General features: G+C 38.7%; 1 protein-coding gene across 12 annotated transcripts in view; it reads right to left on the reverse strand.

The window, feature by feature from the left end:
- PHF20L1 (PHD finger protein 20 like 1) overlaps positions 1–27928 on the reverse strand; it is a 60983-nt gene that overhangs the window by 9215 nt on the left and 23840 nt on the right. For 2 of the 12 annotated variants that reach the window (XM_080646160.1, XM_080646161.1), the window contains exons 5-14: positions 27625–27713; positions 27324–27413; positions 23031–23244; positions 22281–22406; positions 17150–17232; positions 13434–13686; positions 11273–11461; positions 10794–11000; positions 1700–1756; positions 435–542 (exon numbers count right to left, since the gene is read on the reverse strand). In XM_080646160.1, the coding sequence (XP_080502286.1) occupies positions 435–542; positions 1700–1756; positions 10794–11000; positions 11273–11461; positions 13434–13686; positions 17150–17232; positions 22281–22406; positions 23031–23244; positions 27324–27413; positions 27625–27713 (1416 nt within the window). Of the gene's footprint in view, positions 1–434; positions 543–1699; positions 1757–10793; positions 11001–11272; positions 11462–13433; positions 13687–17006; positions 17233–22280; positions 22410–23030; positions 23245–27323; positions 27414–27624; positions 27714–27928 lie in introns of those variants that run through there. The other 10 variants (XM_080646163.1, XM_080646164.1, XM_080646155.1 and 7 more) reach the window with 6 other exon arrangements.

Here is a 27928-nt window from a genome sequence, read left to right on the forward strand (position 1 = left end):
GACACATAACGATCACGCCACCACTTCCTCTTCCCGTCCACGCCTAGCTAGATGAGTCTGCGTCTCATCAACTGGGTTTGGCAGGCTATCCGATAGACTATCACTGGTTTTCTCACGTTTTCCTGAAAGCTGATTCAAGGCACAATGAAATTCTAGATTGAGATTAACTCCTTCAGTCCACTCAACGGTGCCTGTCAGGGTATCTGGTCCGCCATAAGGTGGGAATGGAAGTCTCCAATTGTTGCAAAGATTTACAAACCGCTTAATTTATAAACCTAGCTCCTATTTTCAAAATTATCAAGACAAAGGAAAGCTACAGGAACTTCTCAGTTCTCATCCACAAGGGGATCTTGTCCTACCTCCATTTTGGTAAAAGAAGAGAGGAAAGTTGAAAAAAAAAAAAAAAAAGGCAATCACCATTTTAATATACTTACCATGCTGCTTAGATTTCTTTTTCTTTTTCTTCTTCTTCTTCTGTTTTGGTTTGTAGTGATCTTTGTCTCTCTTCTCTTTCCTTTCTTTATCCTTTTCTTTTCTCTTACCTAAATGACAAGAGTGAGTGATTCAGGAATCAGCCTGGTCCTGAGTGGTTCCTTTGTGGTTAACCTAAAAGCAGCATTTACGTTTGAATCAGCTATTCCAGTCACCTGCCCAGAGTGATGGGTTCAATTAAACTGTTCCTGTCCTGAGTCTGGAGCTCCTGATGAGCTTATTGGACTATAAGAGGGGTCTTCATTAGCAGTGCTGAGAATCCCAACTCCTGACACCTTGAAGTTAACACAGACAGTAGTTAACATCTTTAAATGAGGAATAGAACTCAGCTTCCTGATGTGGCAAGAAATGAGCTCCACAATTTCAGACCATCTGAGGAGACTCAGCATTTCCATATATGAGTTAATAAAAATATACTAGAAGATTAAAGAAAATTTGATGATCTCTTTACTTTGGAAAAATAAGAGAGATTAAACCAATCCATAAATAATTCCTTCAGTCTTTCAATACTTCCCCAGTGTGTACAAGAATGAAAACTAAAAACACAAAGAAAAAATGTATTTCATTAAACTTACTTTTCCTAAAATTTCCTTTTACCCAATAATGTGTACTTTAAAGAAAATGAATGGAAGTTAAAGCAGTATCCTAGAATATTTTATTTAAAATTAATCCATCACAGATAGTCAACTATTGTTCCAACTCAGAAAGGGTTAGTCTGCAATTTATCACCCAGGTTTAATCAACTCTCAGTGACCACACTCCAGTAGCTAAACTGTAGAGTATTTAAGACTGTCATCATTATTCCAAAACTTTTAGGCATTATAGCACAGCTGCTAGAAAAGACAGCACAAAACTTAGTAACTTTTCTATAGGATAGTTTAAAGAAGATAGCCTGGGAAAAATGACTATTTATTCTCAAAGTATCAACAATATTCAATGGCAGCTTATTTTTAAATAGCCACAGATTTAAAGATGTTTAAACACACAGTTCTGAGAAAGCCTTAAAGTCCATTGTCAAAAATACACACAACACTGTAAGACATGCATGAAAGAAATCCTGCACCTGGAGATGAACACCACCAGTAAAGGCTCAGACATCGCTCCCGCCTTACGGAGCACTACCAGGTAAAGAGTCAGGGACAGACCAAGTCCTCCCACTGCCAAGCCATTTAGTCTTTTGCGTAAAGATTTTACTTTCTGTTCATACCAAATGCTGTGGAGCTTTTTTCTTCCAATTTCACTTTTTTTTCTGTTTTCGATATTCCTGCAGGTTTAGGGGGAAAATACGTAAGTTTAGTCAGAGAGGGTTAAAAGTATAAAACAGTGTTTTAAATTACAACTGATCACCAAAAGCTCTAAATAAGACTCTTTCCCCCAAAGGGCTCCGTGATTTTATTGCCTGAACCAGTAACAGAAACGAAGGACTTCCTACTTTGAAGACCTGATACATTAAGGGTGATCTTTGTTCCTCAGATTACCAGACTAAACTCCTGGTGCCACTGTTAGCTTTTGGCCTGGAGTAATTCAGCACTTCAGCTCCTTACCTGCCAAACAGGAACGAGGGTATCTACTCTGTGTTGTTGCCAGGATTATGTGCCAAAGTGTGTAAAATGTTTAGACCACCCTCTCCTCTGTGGGGGGGGGGGGGGGGGAGATCTTTGGAGCCTACTCATTTCTAGAATAACTATGGGTCTAAACGTGAAGAAACACGATAAGCTAACTGCACGAGGCAATCAGTGGAGATCCACTGCAGCCCAGTCTTGGGCAATTCAGATGCTGAAATCACCAGTGGCAGGTCCATGTGGCATCTTGGCTTCCGTGGCAGTTCTGACATAAGTGTAGTCAGCTCATCCAGGGAAATAGTAAACTTATATTAAAGAATACTGGTTTTCAACAACCCGTATAAAATTTTTCAACTAATATTTAAACTCTGTTGCCTACAAACTTGTCTTTGAATGCCATCATAAATGTGGTATTACATAATGATAAAAGACAGTGGAATTATTTTACAAATTGTTTTTGGTCTCTATCTAAATGTAAATACAAAGGCTTATTGACACATAAAAATATTCAACCTTAATGACATTTCAGTTTTACTATCTAATTGTTCAAAATACATTTAAACCAATAGTGCACCCCAATAATTATAGTGGACACAGATACATTTAATCAAGCTTCTAACTCATAGTCAACCATTCTCAGTGCTTACATGTGTCTGGGTTAATCTAAGAAAAGTACAACAGTACATTTAAAACACAATTTCAGTCCAGTAAATCATGCTTTAACATCATTACTTACGAGTTCTTCTATTTTTGAATAATTTCAATACAGTATCAAAAAAGCTAGCATTTTATCATCTTCAACTATCTATAATAATAAAAGCGCAATATACTAATTAGACCAGACATCCTTCCGGACGACCTTCCGGATGAAGCCGGGGCTGCAAGGGAAGCCCAGGTCCTGGGTGCCAGAGGGAAGCCGGTGCCAGCAGCTGGGGGAAGGAAGGCCTACTCTTGCACCAATTTCGTGCATCAGGCCTCTAGTTTTATATAATTTAACACAATAAAAATATAAAAATACCACTCAACTTGAATTAAGTTAATAAAGCTCTAATAAGTTAAGTTTCATATTAAGTAAGAATATTGACTACCTCCATGACAAAAAATAAAAGGGTCATTAGAGCAAAGAGAAATACAATTAAATTTTCTTATTACCACGACTGTTGAACAAATGCATCACTTCCTTTCACTTATTACTGTTCACTGACTACTAATAACAACACCATGAAAATTCTACAACTTTGATGCAGTCTTCTTAAAGATGACGAGCATGCACAGTGCAAACCACAAGAACTGTGCTTTCTAAGCCCCCTGGTCGCAGACACCTGCAGAAGCAGCCCTGGATCACACCAGTGCCTGCGGCCCCTGCTTCTCTGAAGCATCGCCTCTGGGGTGAAAGGTGGAGCAGGGCTGGCACCCCTGGGCTGGTTCAAAGAGAAGGAACTCCTGAGAGGGCTGCCTTCATGGGCTGCAATGTGCGGGATCCCTCAGGTACTTGGAAAACAAAACGGTTATGAACCGCTGCTCAGAACACAGGTCAGGATGGCATGCAAATCATTGAGGTTTCCATGCAAGTCACACAGCTCACAGGGTTTTTAATCAAAAGGTGTCCAATTAGAATGTGACCTGAATTCCATTACTTCCATCAAAAAATAAAAAATGAAATGGGTAACAGAAATAAATTAGGCCCTAACTGGTTTGGCTCAATGTATAGAGCGTCAGCCTGCAGACTGAGGGGTCCCAGGTTCAATTCCAGTCAAGGGCATGTACTTGGTTGAGGGCACATCCCCAGTAGGGGGAGTGCAGGAGGCAACTGATGGATGTTTCTCTCTCATTGATGTTTCTAACTCTCTATCCTTCTCCCTTCCTCTCTGTAAAAATCAATAAAATACATTTTTTTAAAATTAAAAAAAGAAATTAGAATTCCTCCTACCCTGCAAACAGTGTTCAAACCTCTAATAAATGGACTTTCAGTCATTAGCATTTAAAACCATGCATATCTTCCTCTACCTCTTTTTTCAGTGTTGTGTAGTTTTCCGCGTATAGGTCTTTTACCTCCTTGGTTAAGTTTATTCCTAGATATCTTAAATTTTTTGGTGCAATGGTAAATGGGATTGCTTTTTTAGACTCTCTTTTTGTAAGTTCATTATTGGTGTATAGAAATGCCATAGATTTCTTGGCATTAATTTTGTATCCTGCTACATTGCCGAATTCATTTATTAAGTCTAATAATTTTTTGATGGAGTCTTTAGGGTTTTCTATGTACAGTATCATGTCATCTGCAAATAAGGACAGTTTTACTTCTTCTTTTCCAATTTGGATGCCTTTTATTTCTTCTTCTTGTCTGATCGCAATGGCTAGTACTTACAGCACTATGTTGAACAGGAGTGGTGAGAGTGGGCATCCCTGTCTTCTTCCTGTTCTTAGGGGATATGGTTTTTGTTTTTGCCCATTGAGTATGATGTTGGCTGTGGGTTTGTCATATATGGCTTTTATTATGTTGAGATATGATCCTTCTATTCCCACCTTGCTGAGAGTTTTTATCAACAAAGGGTGTTGGATTTTGTCAAATGCTTTTTCTGCATCAACTAATATGACTATGGGATTTTTCTCTCTCAATTTGTTTATGTGATGTATCACATTTATTGACTTGCGGATATTGTACCATCCTTGCATCCCCAGGATTAATCCTACGTGGTCATGGTGAGGGAAATTGGTCTGTAATTCTCTTTCATTGTGTTATCTTTATCTGGTTTTGGTATGAAGGTGATGCTGGCTTCATAGAAGGAGCTTGGAAGTGTCCCTTCCTCTTGAATTTTCTGGAATAGTCTGAGGAGGATAGGTTTTAGTTCTTCCTTGAATGTTTGGTAAAACTCCCCTGTGAAGCCATCTGGCCCCGGGCTTTTGTTTGCTGGAAGCTTTTTGATGACTGCTTCAATTTCTTCCATAGTTATCAGCCTATTGAGAATTTTAGTATCTTCCTGAGTAAGTTTTGGAAGGTTGTATTTTTCTAGGAATGTGTCCATTTCCTCCAGGTTGTCTAGTTTGTTAGAATAGAGTTGTTCATAGTATTTTTTAATAATCCTTTGTATTTCTGTGGGGTCTGTTGTTATTTCTCCTCTTTCATTTCTGAGTTTGTTTATTTGGGTCCTCTCTCTTTTCTTCTTAGTGAGCCTGGCTAGAGGTTCATCAATCTTGTTTATCCTTTCAAAGAACCAGCTCTTGGTTTCATTGATCTTTTGTATTGTTTTTTGTTGTTGTTTTTTTGTCTGTCATTCATTTCTGCTCTGATCTTTATTATTTCCTTCCTTCTGCTCACTGTGGACTTTTCTTGTTGCTCTTTTTCTAATTCTTTGAGTTGTTGAGTTAGACGATTTATTACCATTTTTTTCTTGTTTTTTAAGGTAGGCCTGTAGAGCTATAAACTTCCCTCTCAGGACTGCTTTCATTATGTCCCATAGTATTTGCATTGTTGTGTTTTTATTGTCATTAGTCTCCCGGATGTTGCAGCCGGCGATTGGTGTGAACTACAGAGGAAACACCTTTTCTGACTGCTCACTGGCTAAGCTTCCTGTATGCCACTGGTAATATTCTTAGTAACTTGGGTAATAAGAATCCAAAAAGGTGATCTAGGGTTTTTCCACCACACTTCTGGAAAAAAAAAACGAAGGTCCGCTGCTGGAGGGCTAAGAAATGTCATATCCTGCCCTGGCCAGTTTGGCTCAGTGGATGGTGCCTCGGCCTGCCGACCGCAGGGTCTGGGTTTGGTTCTGGTCGGGGGCATGTACCTGGGTTGCGGGGCCCAGGTCAGGGCTCATGCAGAAGGCAGCCAATCAAAGTGTTCCTCTCACTTTGATGTTTCTCTCTGTCTTTCCCTTTCTCTTCCACATTCTCTAAAAGTCAATGGAAACATATCCTCAGGTGAGGATAAAAAGAAAAATATAAAGAAATGTCATATCCTATGAAAGACACATCTTGAAAAAATAAATAAAAAATAAAACCATGCATAGCCTTGATTTAAACAACTAAATCATCAGCCTTCACCCATACGCAAAAGACCCTTACTTTTCAACAAATTTACAAATTCATCGTATTACAAACCTACACTCCTCTCTCCCTTTCACTTTTCTAGAAAACTGTCCTAACTACTCTTTCTCAACAGTTATAATACTTAAAAAGTAGAAAAGTTACTATGCCTTTCCTCCACCCCAGTACATTTTAACCATCAGAGAAACAAGAACCACATCCAATGGTAATTAGCCATATTTCCACAAATATGTAAGACATTCTGGAAAAAAAAAAAAAGATGAGGTCAATACTTCCATTAGAAGCTAAAGGACCTCAATCAAGGATGTGCATGCACAGTCACTACTTGGACATTTCAGGACATATAAGCTGGCTGACACGCCTCTTAGTTATTCAGAGCTATGTGTACCGGTCTATCCTTCAGTCTTATCACTGTATTTATATAAAGAACATACAAATACATCTAAACATAACCCCCCAACAGACACAGAGCTTCATAACTTTAACACTGTTTTCAGATATTCAGCACAGAACAATTCCACACTGGGAAAGAACTGCAGGAGACCATCAGCAGGAAAGATATATGGAAGGGTCCATGGTAATGCAGAATCTTGTGGGAAAGGGGAAAGCAAAATTAACTACCTTAGCTCAAGAGGGGCTTAAAAAATTCAAGACAGGGGATCACATTTAAGAAATGACAAGAAAGGTTTCAAAACTTACAAATCTTCAGATTTGGGCACTGATTTTTAAAACTTAGGTATGGAAACACTACTGGGAACAAAATAACTTCAATATTTATGGAACTGTAGAAAACTGTGTATTTAATATTAGTTATACTTTTACTTTAAAAGAAGGAATAACAATGTAAAGGCAGTACTCTAAAAAGTGCATGTTTCCTTATCCTATATAATAAAACCCTAATATGCAAATCGACCAAAGGGCAGACCTACCGGACCAGTCACTATGATGCACACTGACCACCAGGGGGCAGACGCTCAACACAGGAGTTGGCCCCTGGTGGTCAGTGCGCTTACACAGGGGGAGCGCCACTCAGCCAGAAGCCGGGCTCCCAGCTGGCGAGTGCAGCGGTGGTGGCGGAAGCCTCTCCCACCTCCACTGCAGGTGAGCTGTAAGGAGCGAGGGGGGATTTCTGCCTGCCAGCTTAGTCCCGATCCCCCAGGCCTAAGCCAGCAGTCAGACATCCCCTGAGGGGTCCTGTACTGTGAGAAGGCGCAGGCCAGGCTAAGGGACCCTCTCCTCCCCCAGTGCACAAATTTCATGCACCAGGCCTCTAGTTTTAATATATATAACCACCAGAAAAAAGCAAGCTCTATTTTATGCTTCATCCAAGGAGTTGATAAAGTGATTTCAGGGAAGATGCTATTAAAAACAATTATCCCAATACTCTTGATTGCCAAGCAAAAACAAATTTTATGTTTTTCTCCATTTCAGAACTAAAATTCAGACCTCCTACATCGGTCTAATTCCAGGTTAGTAACTTACTGGAAAAACATTTGAAATTAATATTTGTACTGTTTAGTTGAGGTATTTGTACTATAGTTGAGGTTAAAATTCAATAAAACTTCTAAATAAAACAATGTAACTTTATGAAGAAAATATAGTCTGTTAGATTAAAATATCAACTTGATAAAATGCTGAATGGTTTCAGATTACAATAAATATAAAATCATCCCAAAAATGTGTTGAGCATGGCTGACTTTACATACTAAACTCCCAAAACAATACTATAACAAATTACATTTAAATGTGAGAGATTCTGCCTTCAAAATATGGGATTATATTTAAGATACAGGTATATAGTTAAATTTAAGCTAAGTATTTTTCGTGTGTTTTTTTAAAAATACATTTCTATTTCAGAGAGGAAGGGAGAGAGAGAGAGAGAGAGAGAGAGATAGAAACGTCAATGATGAGAATCACTGATCAACTGCCTCCTGTACGCCCCTTACTAGGAATCGAGTCACAACCTGGGCATGTGCCCCTGACCCAACTCAAAGCCCACACCCTTCAGTCTGCAGGTTGATGCTCTATCCACTGAGCCAAACCAGCTAGGACTAAGCTACGGGTTTCTTAAATGTAAAGTTCTATTAAATTCTTTAAAGTTAATTATTGATCCCATTAAAGTATTTTCTGGCTTCAAAACCAAACACTTCACTAATTATATTTAGCTCTGTAACTCTTATGTAGGAAAAACGGGGCGTGAAAAAGAAACAGGGAGGGGACTTCCAATCAAGATGGTGGAGTAGGAAACACTGCTCTCACCCCGTCCCTCGACCACATCAAAATTACAGCCACATTATGGAATAGCCACGTTTGAGGATCACCTTATAGTTGAACAAAAGTCCAAAAACTACGGATATAAAGAAGCCACATCGACACTGGTGGGGAGGTCGGGGGTCAGGGCCAGGAAGAGGTGCTGGTCCCATACCCACGTGTGGTATTAAAAATCAGGAGGAGAGCTGGGCTGCAGGGGTCCCCTGAGGAGTCAGGGTTCCCAGACCCACACCAAGCTCCCCAGCCCAGGGTCCCAGTGCTGGGAAGGCCCCACAACCTCTGGCTATGAGAATCAGCCGGGATTCAGTCCAGGATGAGAGGAGGGCTCTGGAGTTCCAGGCGTTGCTTTAAAGGGCCCACACAGGACTTCCTGGCTGACAGATGCACTCAGCATGGGCTCCAGCCCTGGGCAGCAGCCGGAAAGTGCCAGAGACATCTGGGGAAGAACTGGACCGTCTGCTTCAGGGCTGGCTGGAAGGGCAGCTTCCTCGGCCATCTTTCTCCTTTGCTGAGCTCTCCCCCAACCCAGCTGGCAGGTATAGGTGGAAACCAAATCTGGGTCTCCATCAAACTCACCCCACCCTGAGGCTCCACCCACCCAACTAGCACACAGGCCAGCTCAGTGGTTCTTACAAGCAAGTGGCCCATGCTGTGAACTTCACTGAAATCTCTGGAAGAGCCACCAACCCCAGTCAAGCAGCACCCGGCCTCGGGATGCCTGCACTTCTTGCTTAGCGGCCCCAAGTCCAACACTAGAGGCAACTGGCCTTGGTTCCCACATAGCGTCGCACAGGCACCTCCAAGCCCCGTACAGGCAGCTCAGATCACACGGTAGCTCCTACCAGGTGGCTAGAGGCTGAGCACAGGCAGCAACTGACCTAGGCCTGCACGGAAGCCCTGCCCAAGAGGCCCCAGAAGCAACACATCCAGTGGCCAGCTTCAGAGCAACCCCATTTAGCTCCACAAAGGACATGCCCAAAGGGTGGACTCCTCAGGCACTGAGTCCTGCTAAAGTAAAGCCACTCCATGGGGCCAGCCCCTGCACCCTCGCTATAGTCACAGCCAGTCCTCACTGCCAGCCAGCCTGAGGGTCAATGCCACCCACGATGTGCCAACAGCAATCAAGGCTCAACTACAACAAGAGGGCACACAACCCACGTAAGGAACACCCTGGAGCACCAACTCAGGTGACTAGGCAGTCTGCATCACTGGACACAATGAGGCCCACACCAGGACACATCATAGTTAAAATGCCAAAGGTTAAAGACCAAGCAGCAGGAACAAAGCGGTTGGTATGTACAGAAACAAATTCTTAAGACTTTCAGCTGATTGGCCAGAGGGACTGGCAAGGAATATTCCAAGTGATGAAAAGCAAGGACCTGCCACCAAGATTACTCTACTCAGCAAAGCTGTTTTAGAATTGAAGATAAAGAGCTTCCCAGATAAGAAAAAGCAGATGGAGTTCATCGCCACCAAACCAGTATTATAGGAAATGTTAAAGGGACTTTTTTAAGAAGAAAAATAAAAATTAAAAATATGAATAATAAAATGGAAATAACTACATTCCTATCAATAATTACTTTAAATGTAAATGGATTAAATGCTCCAATCAAAAGACACTGGGTGGCTGAATGGATAAGAAAACAAGACCCAAGTGCCCACTGTATAGATGACTGTATAAAGAAGATGTGGTACGCACACACAATGAAATATACTCAGCCATAAAAAATGAAATCTTACCATCTGCACTACATGAACAGACCTAGAGGGTATTATGTTAATTGAAATAAATCAGTCAGAGAAAGACAAATACCATATGATTTTAGTAATATGTGGAAATCTAAAAAACAAAATAAATGAATAAATAAAACAGAAACAAACTCACAGATATAGAGAACTGATGATTGCCAGGGGGTTGGGAGGGAGTTAAAAAGGTGAAGGGATTAGAAGTTCCAATTGGCAATTACAAAACAGTCATGGGAATGTAAAGTACAACACAGGGAATTATATAGTCAATGATATTGTAATAACTATGCACGGTGCCAGGTGAGTACTAAGAGTGGGTACACTTCGTAAGTTATATAAATGTCTAATCACTATTCTGTACACCTGAAACTAATACAAAATTGAATGTCAACTATAATTGAAAATTTAAAAAAATTTAAATTAGAAAGGAAAAGGAAGGAAGGGAAGGAGGGAGGAAGGGAGGGAGGGAAAGAAAGAGAGACAGTAAGAAGTATGTCCAGGACATATGATAGCAAATGATGGCACAAAAGAACTTTAAACAGACAGAGAGACCCTATCTCCCACAGACATTACATAGAAGTATTTTTAAGAGAATTACATATTCCAATAATATAGCTATGCATGCCAGTGTTTACAGCCTGTAAATGCAAGCCTTGCTGCTCATAAATGAATTGTTACCTGAGGCTGTCGGGGCTCCTCTCCCATCAGGTACTGCTTTGGAAGAAGGATTTGTGAGCATCTGTGTATCTTCCTTGTCTGCCCTGGCACACTCATTATGGTAAGAGGGATCTGGAGCTAGCGGTGCTGTGACTTCCAAACCACGACTTAAGTCAAGAGGGAGACAGGGTCCCAGCTTCTCAAGTGACAAATGTGCAACTTCAGGCACTACACAAAATACAGAATGTGATAGAATATTAAACAGGTAAACTGGCTCAGTTCATATCCATGTGGATTTAAATGGTACGTGAGCTAAGCAGTGCCTGCCTGGCACAAAGCAGCACTGGGTAACTATTTGTAGGATACACGAAGTTCTTATAAGTCCAAAAGATGGAAGAAGGAAGAAGCAGAAACTTCTTAATATTTTAACAGTCTTTGTCTCTTAGTATTTTCTTTATCTTCCTTTATGTTTGGCTCTGTAGGAAATCAATATACATTACCCTCTGGTACTGAAGTCTCCTGCTGACTCTGAGCACTGATGGAGAAGACTTTGCCATCAGTGGCTGGAGAGGGAGGAGACACCTTTTCTACCGAATCATCAGGCACGGGCAAGGTGGCCAAGCGCTGCGATCTTCTTCTCCGCTCGCTATGCTTGGAAGGTCTAGAGGGGCTCACAGGCTGTGGAGAACCTAGAAAAAGATCTTCAATGTTCACGAAGCAGATACATGCCGGGTTCATCTTATAATATTTGAGATAAGTGGGAAAAGGCATTATATACTGCCCTCTGATGTTGTAAGGTATCCACAAGGAACGGCATGTTCCGAAGGTAATCAAAGGCAAAAAGTGTGCCCTCACAAAGAGAGTTAATCACAACTTCTAAAAGCAAAGCCTACCAGCATCAAAAGAAGGGAACAGGGAACATACATTTCAGCGCGTTTCCCCACATGACTACAGTTAATTCTCTAATTGTATATTGTTGTGTTAGTTGCCATTTTTCCTTTGGGAAAATAGTCTCTGTATAGCCAAAGATTAAAAAATATAGATCCCTTCTGCTACATTACCAGTGTAGAAACTCTAAGGGGGAAAAGAGGCGGGGGCATAGGTGACAAATATCTGACATGCATCGTAGTTAGTGCTTTACTTTACTTGCCAAAGTAGAACAAATGTAAATCATTTCATCCCACCCTCATTTCCCTAAATGGATTTCTATAAGCATATATTTGGGCCTGATTCATTAAAAAAAAATTGAACACAGCTTTAATATCTCTTATGGGCAAATAATCAAGATTTTAGAAGAAAATGACCTTACTCTTGCCCTCCTGTGTTTTGTTTTTAACAACTAACTTGGTGAGTCATTTAAGCATCTCCTAGCTATGTAAACCAAGTCTGAAAACTACTTTTTGTAACCTTTAGTTTTCTTTTTTCTATATGGCATGTAAACGCTTGATTATTTCCAACAGGCAGGATTACATACGGCCAGTACAGTCACATTAATTTATGAGGAAATAAGTGGTCTAAAGAGGTTGATGCTTTGGATACTTAAAAGTAATTTTATAAAAATGGAAATAAAAAAGGTGATAATAAAATTCAATTGCTGCCACATTGTGGTTATAATACCAAAATACAAAACAACTTCAAAATAAAATACTCAATGTCGTGACATTGTTGCAACTACTAACATTATTTCATGCTAAATGCCATAATCGGGAAACATTTGAGTTTTTCTGTTCCCATCCTTTCTACCCATTTATTAAAAGGAACAAAACCAAAACAAAAATGTATCAAAAATGGATAAATGTGGCTCAGTTGAAAATATGGCAACTGAATGGAAGAGGAGATTAATGTATTTGATTGAAAAAAGTCTTCTCAATACGAACATTTTTAATTGTTGCAGAAGATATGATGCAGAAGAATCCATAAGGAAGCATGTAATACTCATTTACTAATCAGGGAACTAATTCATTTGTCGCATAAATAGGACAAAGTCTTTTACCAAGTGACTTTCCAGGTTAACTGGTTTTCGTATTTTTCTAACTTAGAATACCAAACTCATAGGAGAAAGCGTCAGCACAAATGTTGTCTTCTATACAACCAAACCCGTGTTGAAAGGCTATTTTTAAAAAGGCTAAATTAACTCTTGAACGATTAGTGGTAATGGAACAGTAAAACCTTTAAAAATAAGATCACAAAGTATTCTTCTCTCATTAGTAAGAATAACTGAAGTTTGTACTCTAACTACTGGAGTAAGAATGAACAAAATGAACTGAAGAATGGGACCCCGAAAGTGGGGACAACTACATCTATCCATAGGAGGAGTCTTAGGACTTCAGGAAAAAGATTGGCCCCGGGTCTCTTATGTTTTGTTTTTTGTAATGAATCAGGCCTCTCGTTGTGCTTGGATTATTAGTTGATCAAGCTCGAGTGGAATTTGCGGCATTAAAGGGTACGATTTCTCAAGCAGCAGTAGTCTCTGAACAATACATCCGTCAGAAAGGTCTATGGTTTGTGCCCCTGAAATAGTTGCAAGCCTTCCCTATCATAGCCACTTAAGTTTGAATGTTTAAAAAGCAACCTCATAGAAATACAATATATATCTACAATCAAACTGTTTTCCAGGTATCTTATAGGATAAGGAACTATTTCTTAAAAATCTGTGCTCACTAGTTTTATTTATCACTGAAGAAGAAAGCTGAGATACAAGCGTCAGATCCTCGACTTGTGTTAACTCTGGGGGAAGTGGTGATTTAGGGGGCTTTAGACACCCAGAAGGATCTCCAGATTCATGTTTGCATTTCTTGCTGCGAGCCTTCCCTGAAGACAAGGTTGAGGATAACAGTGCAGGTTTCTGAGTGTTGGCAGAACTGATAATGTCAGCTTCATTTTTTTTCTGACTTTGAGGTTTAGGTGAAATCGCCTGAATAAATAATAAAAAATTGATATTTTTATTTTGGTTTCTTCATTTTTGTTCTTGCACTCTATTTTGACTGTTAAGCAACTTTAGTATCCAAAAACATTGTTAAGCAACATATAACATTTCTATTACAAATGAAAAACCAAAAAGAACCCCACAAATTATTAACTAAAAGTTGAATAGGTTGTCTTTAAAGGGATGCTGTCAACTTTGTCTAAATTTGGCTTTAAAAAATGTATTATTCATAATATCAGAATATAAAATGTTATCTTACTGGACAAATATTTTCAGTATTAAACTGAAATATACATCTTTTGAAGCCATAATTCCCAATGACATTAATAATAATTAAGTAAATAAACAGCATTTTCATGTCTTAGAGCATTAAAGAAATACATTTAAACCTTTGACTTTCGGGTGTTTTCTTATAATTTCCTTTATGAAGTTGAATGCAGAAGTCTAAGTGGACAGTTTCCCTTTAAAGAAAGATCTCAACAGGAAAACAATGATCAAATTAACGAAACATTATCTTTAACTCATTTTAGTGCTGAAAGCTAGAGTTTCATAAGCATAATGCATCATGAAATCAAAGCCACCAGCAGTACAGAGTTAAAAGACTAAAAAACAATACAAAACAAGCCAACAACAACAAAAAAAACCAAGGAGTAAAACCAAGTGTAAGTTAAAAACATTGGATTTAAAAACAAAATACGTCGCATTCTTAGATGAGAGTTTTTACCTTCTTCCTGCCAACTGATACTTTTAAAAAAGAATTGGAACTTTGTCAGTTCTTTATTTGGCAATACAATGTCCTACATGTGTACAAATGTATGTGAATGTGTCCAATGATAACAGAAAATAGCCACATTGGATGGATTTGTAATCTGTGGTGTTAGAATGCTGTACTGTATTTCATTCTGATAGTTATATTAAAAAGTACATTCTTACTTTTTAAATATCTACACTCAGATAGGCCTCTACAAAAAATCAAGTTGCTAGCACTCTGAACAATATACTTGTCCCTAGGAAACTTTCAACTTCCATGTCTTTTGTGAGGAATGACCATGGGACCTGAGTCTGCAGTTCTCCAGAATATGAAAGATCATTGTTGGGGATCAAACAGTGTTCTCTTCCCATTAAAATACAAGGCACTCCAATTTTGGTAGAAAAAAAGTGTGTATTGGCATTAAATAGGGCAGCTTTTGAATGCTCTATAGATGGCATGGCGGACATACCACATAAAAGGGCTGGTGTCAAGTGTCCCATTTATTTGTCATCATTTCTACTCTTGAGTTTACTCATTACACATGTGTGTAAGTGCACATTAATCATTTGCAAAGGTACTCCATAAATGGAAAGGGTTCCTAAGCTTATCATAAAAGGTGTTGCCAGAAAAGTAATTAGAGCCATTACTTGTAAATAAACGATTTTATTGTTCATCTTCACATATGTGAGAGACATCACTACAGCATCCATTACTCTCGAGTTACAAAGTTATAAAACAAGATTTTAAAACTTAAATTAGTATCTTGATAAGGTGCTTAACTTCTAAACAAGGACAAATTAACATTTTAAAAACTTACTTAATTATGCATCTAATGCAAGTTTTATCCAAAAGTAAATATAACATAACAATTCCCTAATACAATTAAATAATCTGTAATTAATAATCTGAGAATTGGGGTTCAAGATCACAGAGTTTGAATGTTTTTAATGTAGATAAAATAAACCCATTATCAGCATAGTAAATTTTGGTTGTAGGCCTGTTATAAGTTTATGTCATTGTGATACTATTTTACTCATTAGAAAAACAGGTTAGCGACAATCAATGCCTCTCCTTTCGCCTGCTGTTGATACCAATTAAGACGTAATTGAGAATTTTATAACTCGGCTTTTTTACTTTGAAGCAGGGCAAACAGCATAAAAAGTAAGAATTTGGTTCCAAACATTTTCACATTGAAATCAACCTTAACGACAAGTGAAAAAATGAGGGAATAGTATTACGTTCCTTAAAAACCTTCAACAATGTACAATGTTCTCATTAATGATTATTGGTCTCTTTGTTACAAAACTGGCAAGGACTCAAAATTTTTTAAGTTATGCAACCAGAAACAGCCGAGTCACTCCATTTTTCTTTCTTTTTTTACTCAATTTCAAAATGTCGTTTTCTGTTCTTCCCTTTGAAATGGGCGCTGCCCTCTACACTAACCTCCACGTATAAATGGTTTTCACATTCACCTCAGCAGGACTGTGCATAATGAAAGATTGACATTGTAATGAATTTTCCAGAAACATTTTATTACCCAAGTCCCTGATTTATTGCATTCTGAGAATACTATAAACAGTGGTGAAAATACAAAATAATGTTATATTTGGGATGTTGAATATAGTAATACACAGTAAAAAAAAAAAAAAAGTCACTTAAAATTTGGTTGATATACTGACAATAACGGCAAAGACTTAACCGTTTGATGATCACAGAAAATCAGAAGGTGTAATTTGCTGACATATGAATCAATTTAAAAAACCATTCATTTAATACAACATTAATGGAGGCACCAAAACAATGCATTGTTATCAAATCAGGCCTAAAATAACCCGGAAAAACTCAATACAATATCAATTAAATTTGGATTATTTTTCTAAACGATAAGAGCAAAAGATACTCATTTTAAAGTCTTCTTTATTAGGCTACTAATAAAGAAAATTAAAGTAATACAAAAAGGATTTATTAAAACTACATTAAGGCTCAGATTTTAAACCAGGAGAACCAAGAAGATCCAGTTATGGCTATTACTGTGTTCTGATAGTTTGACAGTGCCCAAGAAGGTAAGCCCTTGGAGGGTGTAAAAGCATGCACAGTTGATTATGTACAGGGATTGTGGGAATCTGAAGGCAGCCAAGGCAAAAATCTAGCAACCGCAACCTTCCCTTTTAAATTCCTCTATTAGGTGGTTTAAAGACAGACCCATAATAGTTTTTTTAAATTCTTTTTTTGTAGTTATTAAAATAGACATCCTAGCAAAAAATGTATGGCTCATTGATCAATTCGTAAAACACATAGTCAGTCTAACAACACCAATCGTTACAATATAAAAGAAACTTCTTACAAAAGAAGCTTTATTAGATGTCCGAAACCCTGTTTTAACTCACAAATGGCAAGTATTTGTGGGAGGGTCTTTTTGTAAGCTGGTCAAAGGGGTCCAGCTGGAAGCTTATACCCTGGGAGGCCTGTCTCCAGGCCTTCAAATGTTGGAGACAAAGGCTTTAAGGTCAGTCTATTGAAAATAAACGTGAAGTCTGTAGTTTGTACACCTCGGAGAAGGCAGAGTTAAAAATATAGCAATTAATTAGCTTCCTATTCCCATATCTGACCAAAAGGGCAATTTCAATTACGTGGATATTATAGCTCCGTGATCATTCCAGTTGGGAACCTTGAAAAAAATCAAATGCTACCATTTCATACCTGCTCCAGCATTGGAGCCGTTTCACTGTAGTCTTCCTTTTTTTCAGCACCATCCACCCCAACAGCTTTGGATGCCAACAAACCTTGAGAAAAATTGTACAGAAATTGCTTATTAGAAAAAATGTTGACTTTCACCCTAATTAACTTCACAAATTTTAGCAGTTGTGAAATCCCCCATACTTTTCAGTATATAGGAAGTAAGTATTCTCAAAAGTTTACCTGTCAAAAATACAAACATCCTTAATAATGACTCAAGGAAATGAATCAGAATTTGAAAGTTGGTTACATAATTAGTTTTAGATATTACTCCTAAAGATACTCTTAAAGCACTACACACATACATTTATTCTGTAAAAAATGTCTCCCTATGATATATGAACTTATGTAATATTACAGCCCCATTCTACAAATGATGAAATATTTTGGGAATTCCAGTTTTCTCCAATGCATACCACTAAATCTCAATTTTGGAAGTCAGAATATTTTAACTAGAGTTAATATAATTAACTTTAAAAGACAGTGAAATTCTGCTTTAATTTATAAGTTAATAACATTTACTTGACAAGTTACCTTCAAGGAAGCCAAGTTTATGAAAAGTGTGTATTTGTTTTTGCCTATGGCCACCAGATACACAAAAGGTCACCAAAAATCATTTCTGTGTCACTTCAAAGTTGGACACACAAAACCTTTGCTTCAAAGGATGTGCAACAATCAAAAACCTAATAGTAAACTTACTACAATTACACCAGGTATTACCGAAACTGTCTACAGCACATTCAGTAGGAGGAAAACGATGCCCCCAAATGTCACATAACTTCAAGTTAGCCAGAAGGCAACATTTCTTGACTTTTCCAGATAACGATGTCAAAAATGTTAAGTAATCTAAGAATTCAAATATTAAAATTGTATTCTTAAATACTGCAGCCAAATGTTAAACTAGGCAAAAAGCACTTTTTTTATTGGAAAGTTGAATATCTAGCACTCAGGATTATACTTTAAAACAGAAAAGGTGAAATATAAAATTACGCTTTGGCTACATCAATGATTGGTGTTAAAACTGGTATTTGATCCAGTGTAATATAACAAACCATACAGAGTTTGCTCAAGTCTCACACAATATCAAGTGTAGATTTAAATGGGGAAAAACAATATATAAGTAACTTTATAAAAATAGTCTATAAACCATAAATTCAATCCTAATTATATTAATGTAACTTCTGAAAATATTTTTAGGCGACTGAAAAAGATGTAGCATGATGTAGTTAACATTTAAAACCACATTCACTAGGGGTTTCTTCTCTAGCTAGTATTTTTGAGAATCAATAATACTAAAAAGAAAAATCATTAGAGACGTGAGTTCTTATACTACTTCTAGGGGCTGGTCAAACAGGATAGATATTTGCTACTCAACTTCTTAAATATACCTTACATTTTGCTTCCTTTCATACCAGTGGTGAGAATACCTTTTTAAATCTTATCAATAGATGGACTAGATCACAAACTACAAAATTAAAAATAAGGTACTATATGTTTAGAAAAACAAAATAATTCAGTCCCCTCCGTGAATTTAAGTTGCAATATTATAAACCCAATTAATGAAAAGCAATTCCCACTTAATGGTTTGTGAAGGAAAAATAAAGCTTTGTAATGTTCTTACAGAAAGCAATGGGGCACTTAATAAAAAATACCTAAAATTAGATTAGAAAATATAATACTTGGTATCTAGTAAATTCAAAAGCCTCCAATATGATCACTAAAAAGTTTTCCATATTTACATGCATGCCATCTTACAAAAGAGTTAAAAATACAAACAATAAAGGGGACAAAAAATAAAGTATGTGCTTGAGGAGAGGATTCTGACTGCTGCTGCCAGAGATGAAGTCCACAGTCTTACCTGGACCTGCTAATGTCCTGGGGAGAAATGCAGTCTCCTCAGGAAATGAGAATTGGAAGGACATAGATACAAATGAAATTAATTCTAGTTCTTTGCAGGTACGTATTTTCAACATATTACTAATAGGTCCTCCCCCAGAAGAATGTATCTAGAGAGTATCCTAACAAAATGAATGCTTAAGAAATTATTTAAATATCAAGGAGAAGCAGAGTATCACACACTCATGAGAACTACATCATGCTACACTGTAACTCACAAAGTCACGATTTCTCACTTCTCTGCACTTCATCTACAAAGCGCGCAGTTGGTCTGTCACTGCCACCAGGAAGGAGCAGCAGAGACCAAAGCACCCTGCAATAGCAAAGGGAAGGGAGAGAGCAAAGTGCTCTCTAAATGTGTGGCCCACACTTCATCCAGGATTCCAAAACCCAATATTCTTCCTGGTATTAAGAATCAAATATTGCTGATATCAGTAACATATTACTGGCCAATCCAACTTGGTGTGTGTGTTTTTTTTTTAATTATTTTTAAGATTCCTTAAGCTGCACAAATAAATCAAAGCTGGCTGAACTTCTAGGCACTCCCAGAACTATTAGAAACAGACACACCAACTGCTGACATTCTTCCACTCTACTAACCTGTATTTTAAGATCTATTCAAATTTGCTAGTAATTTGCTTGAAACTTTGTCTGAAAGTCTAGACTCCTGAGTCTTTCTGTAAAACTGTCTATTCTAGATCAGTATACATGAAGTCTCTAACTGTCCATACGGTATGTTACATAATAAAAAGTAAGACTCTAGATTCACAGGGGTGGGCAAACTTTTTGACTCGAGGGCCACAATGGGTTCTTAAACTGGACCGGAGGGCCAGAACAAAAGCATGGGTGGAGTGTTTGTGTGAATATAAATTCAAAGTAAAGGAGCGGAGGGGAGAGCAAGAGAACCGGATAGAACAGCCGGATCCGGCCCGCGGGCCGTAGTTTGCCCACGGCTGCTCTAGAAGAACATCCATCTACTGTTCAACCATCATTGCAAGGTTCTACTTATTTGGAAACTTATGAAAAAAGCCATCCTATACCATTCCCTCCATAGAAATCAGGTTTAGAATCTCTGTAGGGTGTGTATATGGGAAAGAATAGGAGTGAATAAATAAATACATGGATTAAATTTATCCAGTAGCTGGTCCACTCAATTCTAGCTTGAGCTATTTTAAAAACAGTGGGGAAATCCTCAGAACAGGCGGAGATGCTGCGATAGTCGCAGTCCTATTCCTCTCAGCAGCAAAGGGACAAAGGACAAGTGAGCTTGATAAATACAAATACACCGTGGTTCCATAACAGAAATCGCCGTTTTCCAATTAGTTCTCATCTGTTTCCATGGTCTACAAGCGAAACTTACTGTACAGAGGCAAGTTTGAGTTTTACTCTTCAAAGACAACCGTATAATGTCTACTGTCTTTTTGCATGATATAGCTGTACTGTGAATCAGAAATAGATGCAGAGAGATGAACTATTAAAAAGATGGTCATACATTTAAATCCTCTGAATAAAGGGAAAAATTATAATGGGTTCACATTCTAAAACCTTATGCTTTTCTACCGCTGCCAAACTATCACGTGTTCATCTGAGACTCTCAGGGGCAGTGAAGACAAATCCCTCCACAGAGGGCACAGGGGGCTATATCACCCCAGTATTAGAATTCCTTGAGGCACACGGTGAATTGTTCCTCCCACTCCCCACTGTCTTTTCAAGGTCATGCAGAGGTAATGCATCACTGCGGAATGAGCTGGGTTTGTTTTATTTTTTCTTTAAATGTTGAGCTTGAACTTCTCAGTAAGGCATAGGCATGAGCACGCTGACTGAAAATCAAGTCAGGCCACCAGACCGTAGGAAAACTCGGCACGGGAGGCTGGCGGCCGCATCAGGTCGGTGTCACTGCATCGTCCTAGATCTTGGCTCCTCCGGCAGCGCTGCTCCCAGCTCGGGGACTCATGGGTTGGAAGTATCATTCTACTTCGGCCCCAGCGCGCAGCACTAGGGTCCGTTATTATAACGCAAAACTGAAGTCTTAAGTTGCCATCATAACCATCACCTGGTAACATTTTGGCTTTCTCCAAAGTTAATAGTTTCTAAAGAAAAGGCGGAATGAATGAGCTTATTTTTAACTATTTCCTGTCCTGGGACCAAGTACACCTTTTATCAGAGCAAGGCACAAAAATAATATTAACACTGGGAAGCCTGAGGAAGTCTCACCTGCTGAAATCAATCAGACCACTTCTATGTGTACTGTAACCAAACAGTGGTTCTACAGGCCCTCCGCCCAGAGCCACCAGGGCTTCCACTCTTCGGAGCATGGACAGATGTGCAATTTACATTTATTCCTGAATCTGACAAGGAAACCCAGCTTCTTCCAATTATTTTTTAAAATATCAACAAATAAAGGTTAAAGAGCTTTATTAAGTCCAAGGCCCTAAAACCATTCTGTCCTTAAAATAAGAACATAAGACTGAATAAAGTATTTTAACAAATACTCACAAGAGTTACATATGTTTACAACCTCTTTTAAAGACTCTAGTCATAGGGCTGAATGGGCCTCAGAGGGGATGGGGCCTAGCGTGACTGGCCCCAATTCTAGGACTTAAATCCCTCCTTCTATGAGCACTAACCAGGCCAGGTTTCCGGTATTTTTCATCACCCTAACACTCTGCTTCCTAAATTACAACGAAGCATGGAGAAATAGGACCAGATTCTAGAGACCAACCGGAAGATAAGGACAGAAACTTTTAAAAACGTACAGATACTCTTACATGGGGAATTAACAGCGTCGGTGTTCCTCTTTCCAACCACATATGGTACCATGCTTAATGACTGATGGAGTAAGGATGTAAAATACTTAGAACCTCAGACAGTATGTCACCACAGGCTGACAACAGCAGACAATTCAATTCTTCTGGACCTACTCCTACCACCAAGGTGATCTGAAGACTATGGGACTTGGTCACTCTGACCCCATGGATCCTCACAACACCCCTGTGAGGTAGGGAGAAGACAGGTGAGCGTTCACATTGCACAACACAAAGAGCTGACCGTTTGGGAAGAGGCTGACCTTGAAGAACCAGAGAGGAGCGGTCTTTCTAATTAACCAGTTGTATTACCCCAAAGGATCCTTGGCTTTATTACAAACCAACTTCTCTAAGACCATGCCCTCCCACCCCCCGAAAGAATCGTTGTAGTTTACCAGTGATCTTGTTAAGGCGAGCTCTCTTTGCCTGAAACGAGGTGCCTTGGTTATTTTTCCTCTTGTTTGACAATGTGCTCTCTGGCTGTGGAAAGACCATCTTTGGAACGTTCTCTACATGAAGTCCTACTTTTAACAGAACACATAGATGAGGGTTTATATAGCATCCAAAGTGAAAACACACCGTTTTTTAAAAATATATAGTAAAAACGCTCTGCACTGAATTTTAATCTAGTGCTTAACAGAAAACTTAAAAAACAAAACAAAAACAAAAAAAAAAAACACAAGTCTCTCCAGACTGACATGTTAGGAATAAAAACTATAAGCAGTTATTCTCCAAGAAAGAAAAGCAGGAAGAGAATGACTTGCTGCTTTTTCCATAGTATATAGTATATAGTGTATATAGTATATAGTATATAGTATATATTGAGATACTTGCAGAAGCACTTAAAAGAATTATTAGAAACATAAAATAAATAAACAACAAAACCCAAACACCTACTACCAGTAAGTTACAAATCAAAATCTCAACTCATTTCTATTCCAGAATATTGAGGGCATCCATTGTCAAGTACCCATGGTAGGCCACTAATTTTCAGCTCTGTAAATGCTAAAAGCTCACCACCACATGGTGCTCGGGGGAAAGCCTACTAATTTAACTATATGTTCAAACCACAGGGAGCCGAAGGCTTTGATTGGTTCTTTCTTCACTAGGTGACTAAGGACCAAACGTAAGAACATGTTCTGTACCAAATGTATCACTAGGCGTGGGCGGATCTTCCTTCTTCTCAACGTCCGGAGTGGCTACGGAAGCTGGAGTCTCTTCCTGCTTTGAAGGGACTTTAAACCATTTCCGCTCATCTTTCTCTCTGTCTTTATTGCTGTTAGCGCTCGTTCGGGGTTTGTTCCCTGCTTTATTCTTGGCTGCGGCTGCAGCAGCTGCTTTGACTAAAGCTATCCAATCCTCCAAAGGGAAAACACAAAACATGTGAAGCATTAAACATCAATCAAAATTTAATTACACTAATGAGTAAAAACACGTATCACATTTTCAAAGCTACCTTCACACGCACACAAATTTAAAAATCTAACTATATTTATAAGGTAGATCATCAACATGGAAGATTACAGAATAATTTAATGGCTTAGTTGGGTTTATAACCTTATATAAAATAGAAAAATATTCAGTAACAAAAAAAAATGTTCCTTTGGTGTATTTTCTCAGGAATAAAATCTAAAATAACAAGAAACCTATGACAAAGATGACATTCTGCCTTAGTACCTCAGGGTTTAAATGCGGAGTTGCAATTTTTTCTGTACTATCACAGACCATAAAAGAAATGAGAAAAATGCTTAAGTGGCAATTCTGCAAAGATTAAAATAAATGTATTTCATTGAGTAGTGTTCCTTATTAAGAAGAATGTTCCACTCAAAGTATGGTCAATTTCATAGCAATCAAGGTGTGATTTTATTAATGTTTAAAGCTTTCAAAGTTCAGACACCAATGTATTACGGCAGCTTTATATTACCGGTAAATTTTTGTTAAAAGAGCTACTTGACTTGACCAAAGTAAAGTCCACACGGTCAGGCTCCAGATTCATTTCTCTTCCTCTACAATTTCATGGGCCTGTGTTAGCTGCCATTCTTCTGAGATGCAAATATTTATTTTTCCTGTATTATATTTGTTGTTTGTTGCTAAATAATTTTGTTCTTTTATTTTTAACTAAAAATGCTTATAATGGGAAACATGGAAAGATGTAAAGAAGTGGTACTAACATTTAAATTTTCACAATCAAAAAATTAAAAAAAAAATGACTATTTGTATTATCTTTAGAGAGTTAACCCTTCCTCTGAGGACTGCTAAGTTGTCAACGAGACCAATTCAGATTCAACCCAAATGGGTAATTAAATTTTTAGTCCAAGCAACCAAAAACAATTTCACAGCGTCAAATGCATTTAACTGGGATTATAACAAAATAGGTCATTAGCAATCCAAGTTGATGGCTGCTCAGTCTTGAAAATACATGGTGAGGGCAATAAGCCATTAAAGACAAACAAAATTGAGGCCCCTCACTCTCCCGCCCGACTGAGATGGGCAGAGAACAGAACGGGACTGGACCCAGCATACTCCCTCCCCAGTGTGTTACTGGCTACCCCACCACACGTGCTGGGACGCATGCTGAGTACTCAGCAGACAGCAGCTAAACACAGGTGCTGCCTGAAAGCCCCAGGAACACATGGGCCCCGGAGTGACCGCATCCTTGCTCCCACCTGGAAAACACCAGCAGGCACTTAGCTTTCCCAGTATTTAAACTACGTCCCAGCACGTATCTCATTAGATGGCGGATTAGGACTAAATGGTGAAATAAAGGTTTATATTTCTAGTTAAACAAACAACAACAAAGAACAGGTGTACGAGAATTGCCCAGCCCCTGGGACCACCCTCGTTTGGGCCCTGCCTGTGGGAAATGGACAGGCAGATAGAATGAGCTAGCCAACAGTGTGACAGACGGTAGAGACGGTAGAGGGATAAACGAACAACCATGGGAGGACAAAAAGCAAAGGGTAATTTTGATGAAGAGGAAGGCGAGCAGAAGGCAACAGGGAAAGCGATGGCTGGTGGAACCCTGAAGTGGACTTTGCCGGGAAAGGGGCGGCGGAAAGAAAACGGGCACCCCAAGCAGAAGGAAACCACTGAGCACACACGGCCCGGCAGCAGCGTGCACAGCATGGGAAAGGGGTCTGCGGCCAAACTGAGAGGCGATGGCCAAGCTGAGCCTTGGGAGGGACAGTTTAGTAGAGAAAGCACCGCCCGGAAGAAGGCTCAAAGACGGCCACCACAGCGGGAGGGGAAACCAGAGAAGTGTGACCAGACAAGCAGAGTAAGTGCTATCCCAGCAGAGAGAGCATGTGTCTGCAGGCTTGCTAAGCGCAGATCATATAGTTTGGAGCTCCACACCGTGGGGAAATTTTAAGTTGTTCGAGAAATGCTGAAAAATGCCAGGATACATTCCATCCCCAGTCGTCCATCTCCAGTAAAGAGAAAAACTAGGAGAAATCGAAATTCATCAAGTTGTTCCTTTTGAAACTGAAAGCAGATCTGAAAAGGAATTCCTGATCCTGTGACGTGTGAATCATGGGATCGCTGTGGTGTGATTACGGAGTTCTCTCGTTATTCTGCTCTTCTGGTTTTAAAAAGGGAAGATTCACTATCAGAAATAACTGCTGTGATCCTTCTGTGATCAGAACTAATGATGTGTTTCGAAGTTCCCCGCAGACACCATAAAGGAGAGGCGCCAGGCCGCTGGGGCCAGCACGTCCGAAAGCGGCCTGAGCTCGGAGGCACTGCGCATGACAGCTGAGGGACAGTTTACGTGAGTCACTGCGTTCTCTAAGGTCGGAGCTCCTCAGCTGTGAGACAGAGCTATCAGCTAGATCTATGTCAAAGAATCTGCCACCAAATAGCCAATAAAGTCATGTATGAAAAGTAGGTTTAAAAAATAGTAAAAGGAATGTAGGAGCCAGCCAATCCTGAACACTCGTGAGTTACATGTAAATTCTTTATCAGTACACACTGAAGAAGAAAAAATTATATGCAAGAAAAACCTAGAGAAAGCTTAGGGAAGGGCATTTCCACAGTGCATTTATTTGCTAGTGCAGTAAAAGAAATTGTACTGAATATCTTCCTAATGAATTCTCAAAGTACTCAACATGTGAAGAGAAAATGCAAGGTTGGATTCTCTCAGCATTGTCCAAACAACATCTGCTTTAGCATATTCCCTTGATGAAAACAAGTCAAAAACTTGTTGGGAAAATGACTCTCCTAAAACAAGATAATTTTATTAAAAACAATTCTACAAATATTTTAATGTGCTTGTTATTTGAAATTATGAAGAAAAATGTAAAATTAAAGAAATACTTATACTGCTACCAATAAGTTCTTTCCGTACTTTGTATTTTGGCATTTATTTTAATATTAACTTCCATCAGGATGTGACTAAAATACTTATTTCAACTAAATATCTAACACATTCAATAAGTTAATCTTTACAACTTGCAATTTTGTAGTAAACCAAATTGGTTCAATGTTTCAATTTGGGGGAAAATAAAGTTTTAGGGCTAGGACCATCTCACAAACATTTAAATAACCAAAATTTAAAAAAAGTTTAAAAAAAAAGAGTGTGAGAGAGAATTTTAATTAAGCATGTATACTATATTGCACAAGTTCACATTTTACTCCATGTTTCTATGCAGTAACCAAGAAATCACACCACTGAGTGCTTAGAAGACCATTTTATTTATACAGACAAGTAGAAAGACACAAAGCAATTTACTGATCAAAGCATTTCTACTTTAAATTGCATTTTATATTAATTGAAGAAAAAAATCTGCTAGCTGATCATTTCAAAAGCAAAATTTTGAAAACCAGGTGCTTGAACACAATCTCACTTCTAAGAAGGTACCACAAATCATTTTTCACGTGTTGGTCTAGTTTGTCCACCACATGGACACCCCTGAGGGGAGCTGACCAGGTGATTTCAACGCATTTCAGGACATTTTCACTGCATGGCATGGAACAGACATGTAGTGTAAAAGGTACTTCCATGTTAGACATTGTCACAGCCTACTGTCAATTTCTTAAAAATTAATTGTAGGTCCAGGTGCTGAAAATCCCAAATAACAGCAGAACTTAAAAGAAAACACTTTAAATTTCTACTGGCACCTTTCCTCCCCAGTATTTCAGGGAACAGCCAACCAGTGGACTCCTGGTTTTAATTCTCCTTCAGGGGCTTCCCGCACGTCCTTGCTGGGAGCGGTGCCAAGCCATGTAACACGCTGCTCACCCGGCAGGACTCAGAGAGCCCTACCCGGAACAGCCTACAGAATGTCAGGTAAGCGCCTTTTAAGAAGACTAGTGACTATGATTCACAGGAGGAAAGAAGAGGGTAAGAAACTCAATATAAAATTGTATATGAAAATTTAACGTTCTAAATGATACTGTATACCAGGAAAAACAAAATCAAGTTAAAAAAAGGCACTTACCTCACTTCCCATAGACGGGTTACACGATCCAGCTGGGTCGATAGGACAACACCAGCTTAGTGGATGCTGGGATTTCACCTGGAACAGAAACTAGTGACCTATAACTTTAGCAGGTCTAAAGCCAAAGGAGCAAAAATCAAGTGTATAATTTACATTCTAACTTCTTTTTCTTGCTGCTATTTGGGGCTATCAGCACATAATCCTACAATTAGTTCACTTTAAATGGACATATGTATATTTTGATCAGTCACCATTCCAAAAGACATCCCTGTGGGTAGCTGGAAACGCTGAACACTCTTACCTGCCCCTTAGCATCCTCCGGCATGGCTTTAATGTGCATCCTTTTTAAACAACGAATTACTCCATCATAAAACTGAACTGTGAATGTCCCTGCAATAGGAACAAGTCAGTCATTAGAAAACGTAATTCCATCTCACAGCAACACATGAAATCTAACAATGCCCGATAGAAACAAGTATCTGTGCTCGCCATGACTGCAAACATACAGAACTCCATCAAGTTTATTACGCTCATTTTCCCTTTCCCTCTAAAAACACCTCTGCTTTCCCTTTGAAAAGTACACAGATTGAATCCTGATAAGTTAG

The sequence above is a fragment of the Plecotus auritus genome, assembly GCF_963455305.1.
Source record: "Plecotus auritus genome assembly, chromosome: 11".
NCBI classification, from domain to species: domain Eukaryota; kingdom Metazoa; phylum Chordata; class Mammalia; order Chiroptera; family Vespertilionidae; genus Plecotus; species Plecotus auritus.